Source organism: Amphiura filiformis, chromosome 7, assembly GCF_039555335.1.
Source record: "Amphiura filiformis chromosome 7, Afil_fr2py, whole genome shotgun sequence".
Taxonomy (NCBI): Eukaryota; Metazoa; Echinodermata; class Ophiuroidea; order Amphilepidida; family Amphiuridae; genus Amphiura; species Amphiura filiformis.
The window spans coordinates 23365615-23377604 of NC_092634.1; the positions used below are offsets into that span (position 1 = coordinate 23365615).

The window sequence follows — 11990 nt, forward strand, 5'->3', positions numbered from 1 at the left end:
TACCACCAAATTTGTCGCACATCCTCGTACCCATCTTTTCACATAAAACCTCCCGGACTATATCATTATTCATTACGTTACATTGCTCTTTAATTTCTAACCCATTCTTCTTGACAGGAAATACCTTTGTCTGAGGCAATTAAGAGTTGCATGTTGACAACAAGTGGCATATTGGAAGCATTTGTTAACCAGAGTATGACTGAACGAGTTATTACTCCGTTATCACCGAAGTATAACGTTGGTAAAATATGACAAAATGTTCAAGGAATCTTTAACGTATAAAAACATTTTTCACCTTTCTTTCCCAATTATGCACCTTTGACAGGATATTTCGATTGCGAAAATCTTGGTCCTAATTGGATATACTGGAATAACTCATGCTACCTACTTCAAGAACAGCCTATGACCCGGGACAATGCTTCAGCTCAATGTAGAAGAACCCATAACCAGGCCGACTTGACAGTGGTTAGCAGCATAGAAGAACACAATTTTATCTTGAATCTCTTTCCGGCTAACACCTATGCTGCGTGGTTAGGTTGCCGGGATGTGAAGGATACTGGCATCTGGACGTGTTTAGATGATCCGGAGGATAGCTTACATTACTTTGTCGAGTCCAACCGAACAAGCAGAGGGTTCTGGAGTAAGTAGTTGTTTTTCACTTCAATAAAACCACGTGATTCATGCTTGATAATTATTTTTCTAACATATAAGGCATAATGTTAGCTAATGTTATGATTGCCGCAGTGTTCCTTTAAGCAGTGTGTTTGTGCAAACGCTCTACTTCATTGGCGAAATGACAATCGCCATTCGTTCAGTAGACGGAGACTACTACGAAATAGAACCAATTTGACATCATCAGGTTTTTCAGCTAAACTCATAATCTGATCATTTATATTGCTGATGGTATTTGCTTCTTCAACAGATTGGGAAAGCGAACAACCAAACGGCCAACAAGAAGATTGTCTTGTTATAGGGGAAGGCTATGCACAACGCCAACGATCCATAAAATGGCACGATTGGCCGTGTAGTACTCTCTTCCAATCAATATGTGAGATACCTATTTCTACATTGACAACAGGTAGGTGAGGGGAACTATATACTAGTAACCCTAGTGTACCCACGCAGAAAGTCACTTGCCTTCAATGGGCATTAAATCTCGTAAGTATATGTAATTTCTCCGCAATACTCCTGATATGTCGAAACGGTGACTTGCCGAAACGAGGACCGAAATGACGGTGCTCAGTCTACATTGCGGCGAGCAAAACAACTGAAAATAACAGGTAGTGTTCATTTCGGTGTTTTAGAGTTTTGACAATATTCCTTCGTACTAGGGATTGTCAAAATAATATATTTCGGCATTAAGTTCTGGCCGAATATATCGGCACACAAATCATGCATCCCAATATTGACGTCGTTCTACCAAGGGGGTTACCACACTTTAGCTCCCTAATAGTTCGCCCCTGTAACACTAAAACGCTAAAGTGACCGAACGGCTCTATGTATTGTAGGACCATCCTATGCGCTCATTTTATCGATGAAAACTGACAACCCTACCTTATATCCGGGGTTGCGCACGGGTATTTTACAAAGTACTCTAATAAAAAGGATTTGATAGTGAGTTAGTCTCTGTGTATGTTAAGCTGAATATATACTCCATTGCTTAGCTATCATATGATACCAAATAAATATACATACAACATCTATTTTGAAAATCAGAGGGTGATACCCCCCCCCCTCGAGAAGATGTGTTACCAAAAAAAAGCAAAAACTGGTTCGGAGTGTCCTTCTGTGATCAATTCCTCTATTTCTAATACTAATTCTCATATTTTCTCCAAACATGACAATTATATATCATCGTCTTCTTCATCTTGCAGATGACAACGAAATTGGATTTGCTGATTCTCTTGGTATATTCATCAAATGTAAGTTAATGTCTTTCAATAACGGTTTGTTTGTTCGATTTTCTTACCATACCACGTTATGCCTTGTATTCTATTTCACATCATAATGCTGATTTTTTTTTCCAATTCTATACTTCACCAGTTGCATATACAATGTTCTTTCTTTTACCTATCTTCATAGTTCCTCCTGCAGAACCTGTAAATTGTCCTGCAGACATAACGAAGACCAATGATGAATCACCTGTTACTTGGATGGACCCAGCAACAGATGCAACCACAAGAATCTATGCAAGCACTCATGAACCTGGTGACGTCTTTCCCCTTGGAGTTACTGAGGTTACGTATACTTTCGTCGATGAAAGAAGTGGCGAAATGTCATTTTGTAGTTTTCACGTAGAAGTGGTAGACAATCATAATAAACTAAACAGTGGTAAGTAATACTTGCGGCTCATGTTGTACTACAATTCACATTGGCTACCAGGATTATGACTATACAATAGACGTAATCATGGTAATTACGATGTGCAGAAAATATCATGACGTTACAGATTTCTTAAACAATGTGTCATATTCTACCAGCGTTTTTAACTGAAACTCATTTAACCATATTCATGAAACCTGTTGGCAACGTTCAACATTAACTTAATTTGATGATAAAGGGTAGCGTATCGGAGGGGCGCAGTGATTTTAACGGGCTTTTGATTGGAGGGGCCCCGTACCTTATTTCGAACACTGCTAATATTTCATATAATTTAAAATAATTAGTAACAGCTCATGAAATTGTTGATTAAATATTGTACACTATTTTCAGTCTTGTTCCTTTATGTCATGATCTTTGTTAATTCTTCCTTTTCCATAGACCAATTTACTGGGCCTGGAACAACGTTTACCGTTGCTGTAATTCTGGGAGTCATTATGTTAATTGTTATAATATTGTTCGTAGGAATAACTATTCATCTGTGTATAAGGTAAGTGGCTTCAAACAATTCTCCATGGTAATAGCTGTTAACATTTCATCACGTTCCTTTTCTGACATGTGGTACCTATTCAGAGACTGAGATGCTGTGTTGCATTATGATATAATACTTCTGTTGTCAACTTCTTTGCAAAGGAAGTTAACAAAACTATATGTCTACAGTAAGTAAGTTATATGTCTTATTACTCTTCGTAACTAGACCTTCCCTCCCCACAACTTTCTTCCCAGGCAAACATCCCATCAGCTGCACCAAATTAACCGACTACCTACGCGTTTAATCTGTTAGCCTTAAATTGAATCACATTAAATCCCCAATACTATGAAATTTTGACAATTATGAGAAAAAACACTGAAAGTTGTACCGCTACATTGTTATTAATTGGCCAGAACAAAAGAAGGTCTACACTGAAATTGGTTTTCAGAAGTATTGCAGTGTATTTGTCAGTATTTTGATACTTGCTATTGACTTCTGTAATGAGCAGTAATGCAGGGCTGTGATATCCATAACAATAGCATTGACCAGCTCATTTGAGTGTGATTAGATAAATAGATAAATTTCAACGGGATTAAGGAATTTTCAGAGATTTATTTATTTATTTTATTTTATTATTCGAACAAAAGCTTTTATATCAGCGGTACACGTCTACCCGCACAAAATTACAAAGAAAAACAAGAAAACACAATAAATCAACAAAAATAAAACATGACAAAATGGTAATGAGTACAATATTATCGATCCACTAGGCACAATCCCATTTACATGAGCGCGAGCAGGAAGAGATAGCGGTGCAATGGCTATTTTTGCCCATTTCCAGTTTTAACTGAAAAGTGCCTGTTAATACCACTGCCATGACTGTTAACAATTTCAGTATGATTACCAAGAGGTTAATTCTTTTCAGTAGATTTTCAGTGTGGTTAGCCCCAGGTTAAACTTTTCAGAAGTATTTCAGTGAATTTTCAGTGTTCATGAGATACATGAGACATATCTGGATCATTCTCCTTGCCACATTCTATATTTAATATATATTACTCTCATTTACATAGCTGACGGTATAATGTCACTGTGATTTTCATTGTCAAGATTTCATCGTGAATTTTTAGTGCGCCGGACTGATTTTGAGCACCAGATTAACAGAATGCCATCTTCCTTGTAACGTCTCCTCGTTCCTGAAGATTACCACTAACTCCTCCTATGTTTTTTTGTTGCCACACTCCAGAATTAAGTCCAATTCCAAACGTCGCCGACCGTCTGAACAGCTTGATAATTACTACATTACTCCAATTAGGGATCAAAATGAACCCACAATCAATGGCCATAACAACTCTGTACCTACAAGAGCTGCACCTATAAAGGTATCTTCCGAGAACACCTTACCTGCAGTTGGAGAAGATACTTATGAAGAACTGAAAGACAGACCGCCATCTGGCGCCTACACTGATTTATCACTGCATTCTGTATCTCAGAATAGTATGCAACATCAGTATTCAGTACCAAAGTTTTAAACTCTTAGGGTTCCAGAACGAGTTCATTCGTTGGTAGGGTATATATGTAATGTATATTGTAATTTTGGCGAAGGTTGAATCATAATGTATGTGCAATGCCTATTTGTTGGTGGTGAAAGTTGACTCATATAACATTTGTAATTGTTAGCATTTTTTTTTATAAATTTAAGTGTTTTTAAATATTATTGTAAATATCACATGAAATGCCTTTTAACTGCCAATATTGTGCTTAGTTTATACATGAAATAAATAAATAAATAAATAAATAAATAAATAAATAAATAAATAAATAAATAAATAAACTAATTAATTAATTATAAAACTATTTTAAAATTGGTGGCATATATGACCGATATTTCGATTAGAAGATAAAATATTAAAGACTTCTCCTTTCCAAGTGCTGCCCTGTTATTACTTTGAAATCCTAAATTTCAAGTAATACTCACCATGTTGCTGATCAACATTAGAAATGTCAATAAAGTGTTACCAAAACTACTGAAATAATCATTCCCCAATCAAAGATTAATTCGTAACTTACGTATTTTATAATTTAATCATTGAATAAAAGCACTATTGAATTTGGTTTCCTGACTGAAATTTCATTTAATAAAATAAAATAATTATTGGTTCCGCATTGGCAGGACAGTTACTCACTAAGTGCGGCCAAATCGACCCCCATTTACGAGGACGTTTTGGGACTTAATAATTAAAGACAGAGATAAAAAGAATTTATCGCGTCTGATGTCACTGTCAATTACGATCCTTGATTGGTTTACACAGGTTAATCAGCGCGTAAAAGGAAGACCGATCTATCTGGTGCTGATCGGAGAAAAGGAATAGTAGCAAATTGCGAAAAATTACGTACTTTTACAAGGCAAAAAGCAGCTTTCTAGGCATTGTTGACATGGTGCCTTCACCAAAGAACGTTTCCTACTGTAAAGACCTAACTTTTGAGATGGTTTGCATGTCGAAAGGTGCAAAATTAACAATAAGGCGCCCGGTTATAAATCCGCGTTCAGCAAGTCATCATCTTTAATTATAGTATGGTATTTGGGGACATCATAGAAAAGCTTTGTAATGAAACAAAATTATGAAGACTTGCTTTGCATGTCCTTTTTGAATTCCTGAGTTGAATTTTCACAACCTGAAACCGAAACTTGAAAAAGATAGACCACAACTGGTTACGAACCGAGTTTTGCACATGATATATCATTCTAAATTGAAATAATATTTCAATGAAAAGTTAATCATTATACCAATTATGTGTGAATACTATTATGGAAACAGCTCCAAAGTTCACTTATGAAAAAACTCGTATCATATCACAACATGATAATAATTAAACGTGTATAGAAATATATGCCCTTGTCGAATGTTGCGGTAAAATATTTCTAACAACTGTGAAGACAACATTCTGTGGTATATGCCTATCTGTTGTATGTTGATTTTAATACCACACAAACATGTTGGGTTTTGAGAAGATTGAAGAGCTCTTCAAAATCATCTTCAAATGGTATGGAGGCTTCGTGTCCCACTACCATTGGATATTTATTATCCTAACTCTTGCCATCACTATCGGAATGATTCCTGGACTTTCTATGATCAATTACGAAGGCAACGTCTACGAGTTATTCACTCCACATGACGCGAGGTCTAAGGAAGAACGGGCTATTTATGAGAACTTATTTCTCGGTGCTGGAGATGAAAACACCCTTCCTAGCCGATTGATTCACGACACACGAATCGGGCAAGTGATCTTCCAAGCTAAAGATGAGTTCAATGTCCTAACAAGCGCTGTCATGGAGGATATTCTAAGCCTTCATTGGTTGATCATGAACATAACTGTTTATGATGGTGAACACAATGAGACAGAGTATCAATTTGAAGACCTTTGTCTTAAATGGGAAGGAAAATGTTTGGAAAATGCTGTCTTAGATTTCTATAACTACAACGCGAAAGAAGTGGATAGTATTGAGATCACACATCCTTATGCGACGAATCCAGAAGATGATGTTTTCTATCTGGGTGGAGATTTAGGAGGAGTTACCGTAGATGATGACCGTAGAGATGACCAAGGCAATGCTCCAATAGAGCACGTAGAAGCAATGCGAATTACCTACTTTCTCCGTGCCATCAAAGAAGAGGAGAATCGACGCGGTGCACGGTGGGAAAGAGATTTCCAAAAAGTTGTTCGTGCTTTCGAAAGCGAGACGATGATTATAGTAAGCAGTACGTCAGAGTTGGTGAACCAAGAGATAGATGCTACTATAACGGATGCTATAAGTCTGGGCATCATAACGTTTTGGGTTCTTATTATATTTTGTACTGTGGCGTGTATGATGGCGGATTGGGTGTTGAGTAAACCATGGCTAGGAATTGTGGGATTGCTGACGGCTTGCTTGTCACTTATTGGAGCGTTTGGTATGATGGGATATGTCGGAATACCATTTGCGGTATTGGCGGGCGCAACACCGTTTCTTATCATAGGTGGGTAAAGGTGAAGGTAAAATAAATAATTATTTAGAATTTAACTTGCTGCAAATTGCTCCTTTGCCCTGACGTGAATGAGCGTTTTAGGGAGTAAAGGTCAGTATTTAGTTCGACGGATTACGTGCGTTTTTTTCTTGCGATAAGCGATGTGACAATTGCGCCGTAGCGTTGTTTGCGATAAGACTGATTGACTAGGAGAACAAATCCCTGAATAAAGCTAGGAACAGAGCTAATTATTTACGCCGAAAATTGCACGCAGAACCGAAAATTGCAAGGAGAATCAAACACACAGAGTTTGTCGAAGCAGAAAATACGTCTGACTATATACTGGCCTCTGCTAAATTTCGGCATTCATATCATCTGTCCGTTATCCGTAAAAAAGTTTTCTCAAACTGCGATATACTGTAGTATGTGCATTTTATCGGGACATTTTTGTAGCTTTGGTGGCAGGCGTACACATGAGTCGTAATCAACAGACTTAAAATGTTTTTTTAGATTGTTGGTCAATTCCTATAAAAAGCATGCAGTACTTTCATCCAAAATATTGTAATTTTGGAGCAAATTAAAAAACTTCTGCCGTGGATGAACGCACGGCTCGTGGACCAAAACCCAAAATAAATCTAGCGCGCCATTAAATCCAGGCATTAAATCCTCCTAGTGGTTCTGCTTAACAATATATCGTACAGATTTTTTTACAGATTTTGACTGCAATTTCGATGAGCACTCTACCACTTTCGAAAGGGAATACAAAAGGGATACAGGCTGTATCAAAATGATTGGTACTCATGAGCTTTTGTTGTTGATTGACAAGCCTGCTTCTTCAATATGCGACATTGGATCCTCTTGAAATGCCCAGGATATGTAGTTAATAAGGTAGCTCCTATGTTGCATTGATGTGACAGTCTTGTCCATAATCACTGGAAACTGATGGGTACCAATCATGTTTTTGGCAGCGTCCAAACATCTTTCCCGTAAAATGGGCACTGGTTTACGCAACTTTTCTATTGTTCCAGCGTTTTCAACGTTATTGCAGTACAGTATATAAATAAATTAAATAAATTGACAATTAATAGATTGTATGAATGGTTTATGAATGGGTTGTGGGTTTTTTTTGTGTGTGTATTTTCAGGAATCGGACTTGATGATACCTATGTTGCCCTTTCTGCGTGGCGGCAAACCGATATATATGAGGACGTGGAACTGCGTCTCAGTGAAGCCCTTGCCGAAGCAGCAATGTCAATCACTATTACGTCAGTAACAGACGCACTCGCATTTGGCATCGGCGCAATCTCCAACTTCCCCGCCATTCGATACTTTTCCATTTACTGCGGAGTAGCTGTAACATTTTGCTATTTGTATCAACTGTTATTTTTTGCACCTTGCTTGGCACTAGCTGGTCACACTGAAAGCACCAAGCGCCACTCATGTTGTTGCTGCGCTCCGGCCACGGAGCAAGACGATTCCCATGGTAGTTTTCGCAATTGGTTGTGCTGTACCGGTGGTACACCAAAGGAAAATGATAAGACACCTTGGTTGATGAACTTCTTTAGAAAATATTACGCTCCATTTCTGAACCATAAAGCAGTGACTGTGGTCGTCATTCTCACATTCCTTGGCTACCTTGGGGTCTCCATATGGGGATGCACTTTGATACAACGTGGTCTACCAGAAGAGAAGCTGGTACGTGATGGCAGTGAAGCTCGCGAGTTTTACAAATTGAAGTCGGAATATTTCGGTCTGTTCGGTCCACAAATTGCGCTGATAGTCACAGATTATGTAGCCTATTCAATCCCACAAGTCCAGGAAGATTTGGAATACGCGTTAGTTGCAATGGAAATGAACGACCACGTTCATGATAAACATTCGATGTATACCGTGTCTTGGCTGAGAACATATCTTCAGTTTCTTCAATCCATTTGTTTGCTGCCTTTGCCTGCGCCTGACTTTTACCACGTTTTACGAACTAAGTTTTTGACTGAGCCCCAGTTTAAACATTTTACTCTTGACATCATATTCAATGAGGACAACACCTCCATTGTGGCTTCGCGTTTCTTTTTTAGCACTCATCACACCGCTAACATACAAAAACACCAGAGCGAATTGACGTCTGATCTGCGCAGAAAAGCAAAACAATCTGCTCTTCCCTTAATAGTGTATAGTCCGTCATTCCTGTTCAGTGATCAATATTTGAGTATGTGGTCGAACACATGGCAAAGTCTTGGTATAACGTTTGCGATCATGTTTGGTGTGTCTCTTCTTTTAATACCCTATCTGACGTGTTCTTTTGTCGTCACTCTTTCTGTTGCTTCTATAGTCATTGGCGTTTTGGGATTCATGGGGCATTGGCAGATAAGCCTTAGTCCTGTTTCAATGATCAATCTCATATTGTGCATTGGTTTTAGTGTGGATTTCTCTGCTCATATCTGCTATGCGTTTGTGGTATACAAAGGTGAAAATGAAACGCCCAGAGATTCTATGGAAATGACTCGGCATGGTGAACCTAGGAGACGGCGTAGCTCTAGTGAAGACGAGATCTACATTGACTGTTCATGCTGTACCTTAAATTTGCTCACTATACCAACCAATAAAGAACGCTCTATAAATGCCCTATACAGTCTTGGTCTTCCCATAGTCCAAGGTGCTCTATCCACCATACTCAGTGTCTTAGCACTGGCCTTCAGCACGGCTTATGTCTTCCAAGTTTTTTTCAAGACAATGTTTCTGGTCATCGCTTTCGGCGCTTTACATGGCTTAGTATTTCTTCCCGTTCTTCTAAGACTTTTGGTTGGTGAAGGTGAACAATTGATTGCCAAATATCTTCGGGTAGTTTTGGGAATTTGTGCCACAGGAACCAAAGGAATTTGTGCAACCATGGCAGAACATCCATACGGTAGCTGTTGTACATGTATTATATTTTTCTGGTGGATTCTTCCAGCTTTGGCAAGCCTTTTTTACTCTCCTCCTCCAGAAGAAGAGGTGATTGTTATCTTACCCACCCTTAATCCAATATTGTGCCCACCACCACCATTCCCTGATCCATATTAACAGATTGCGCACCATCGTGAATTTTTAGCGCCCCCGATTTCTGAGGTGTTTAGTTTACACTAGAAACAGTAGATATCTAATATTATTTTGTTAAATCAAATCGGATACACGTTTTACATGATTAATTAGTTTTCAATGCTATGTATTTTATTATTTTATCTAGTTAATTAATATATATACATAAGAAACACATAAAATGCTTATATAGGTTAACTGAGACTTTTGGAAGAAGTTGATGAAACAATTAAGTAGTTTTCAGTAGACACATCAGTTATATCTGAGCTTTTATTGAGTTGCATATATTTCCGACTTTCAGCTACTTTCCAATCTCCAAATCTGGTCCAACTCGGTCTACTTCAACCAATTTTTATCATTAAGCTATTGGAAAGAGTTGGTCACCAGCACACCCTCAATTTGAACAACAATTCTCACTTTCTGACAACAACCGTTCATGACTATGATGTTCTAGAGAATCGGTACCGTAAGATGTTGCCGTGGCTACGGTCCTTTGATATAAAACGTAGATCTGGCTCCTTTCGTGTCTTTATAATAGAATGCAGTCTGTTGCTGTTGTCCATGGCGTTATCCCTCAAACCATGTCCAAGGCATCTCAGAAATACCACAAGGCTCCGTCCTAGTCCCCCATTTTCTTATCTATGTATACTGATCTTTGCCTCTCTAAATTCTCCCGGGACAACACCAATCATCTGTATGCAATGTATGCAAATGCTAAAGAGTCAATAAACTTTGTACCGGGGTCAAACTACAAACTTGCTTTAATTATATATATTCAAAAGTATACCAGCATATTCCTCTAGTCATAAGGATTCAGCAAATGTATAATTTGACCTATCAAATGGGGTCAACAATGTAAAGATACTCCGATTTTGACGAAAGAGGTGTCAAAATCTTCGTTTTGATAGAACAATTATAATAAAGAATATTTTGCACTATCTAGGATAACCCGTTACCTAGGTAACGGAGCAAAATAGGTCAACATATTTCCTTACCAAGTGACCAATACAAAATATGTTGACCTTTCTTGTTGCTTTACCTAGATTACGAAATATCCTAGACAGGGCAGACTATTAGATTAGTATCTTTGAATGGTATTATATTCAATCTATAATTGCAAATATATAATTGCAAATATACGCAGGTGATGAGTGCAACCTGCTTGTAGTGTAGTGCGATATTTTCAAAAATTAAATTTTATTCACCTATTGCTATGGTAGTTAATCATGTTACATCATCACTTCTACGGCGAATAGATACTGTGTATGAGATGAATAACTCGAAGGTAATTGATATCAATTTAAAATAAACTAAAATTATTGTGATTCTTTTTATACGTGGTCAACAAATGAAGAGCTTATTTCTAAACCGTGTTCAAGTCCACAAACACACGTTTCTGATTTACCTGTGCGATATTGCAATGGGTTGTGATGGTATTGGTATTAATAATTTCAGTTGGATGCAACATTATAAAGCAAACAGTGGATGGATGCACAGTCACAATACCGTGTGAGGTCTTTGATTCCCAAATGAGAACAATTATAGTATGCATATTGTTAACCAGCATTGTTGTGGTAAATAATGACTTGTTGATGGTACAACTCATTCCTGCTAATGTCAATCTAGTAATTGTGACTGTATCACACACGTAAATGAGAAACATATGTGGTTGCTCATCCGGCCGATCGTAAAAATCATCAAAATTCAGATTTTGGTACCTTTGTCATTGTCATAGATGTGCAAACATAACCTGCGAGTGATTCAGCCGAAAGCCGTGTATTTAAGACAAAATAAGACATTTTACACGAATCTATAATTTAGATACTGACAGTATCTAAATTAGCTACATGTATTTGCATGGGGCTTCAACTTCGTCAGTACTGCTATTTTCTTTGTTTTTGGCCAAATTTGTACTTTCAAATATACCCAAATGACAATTTGAATGACTTATCCTTCACTTTTAATCAATTTATAAACAATTTTAATTTCTTTACACTTGCGCTGGGATCACTTTTCATTTTCAAAATTTCACCAGATAATAAACCTAAAGTGTATGATTA

The 11990-nt window shown here is 37.6% G+C and overlaps 2 protein-coding genes across 2 annotated transcripts; both read left to right on the forward strand.

The window, feature by feature from the left end:
• The first annotated feature begins 331 nt into the window (after positions 1 to 331).
• On the forward strand, positions 332 to 4433 carry LOC140156312 (uncharacterized). The gene is made up of 6 exons (XM_072179292.1): positions 332 to 640; positions 923 to 1078; positions 1875 to 1922; positions 2083 to 2331; positions 2761 to 2869; positions 4095 to 4433. The coding sequence occupies exons 1-6, from the start codon at positions 403 to 405 to the stop codon at positions 4378 to 4380; spliced, it is 1086 nt and encodes a 361-aa protein (XP_072035393.1). The 5' UTR covers positions 332 to 402; the 3' UTR covers positions 4381 to 4433.
• Positions 4434 to 5843: 1410 nt separating this feature from the next.
• On the forward strand, positions 5844 to 9915 carry LOC140157723 (patched domain-containing protein 3-like). The gene is made up of 3 exons (XM_072180967.1): positions 5844 to 6867; positions 8000 to 8690; positions 9273 to 9915. The coding sequence occupies exons 1-3, from the start codon at positions 5844 to 5846 to the stop codon at positions 9913 to 9915; spliced, it is 2358 nt and encodes a 785-aa protein (XP_072037068.1).
• Positions 9916 to 11990: the final 2075 nt, after the last annotated feature.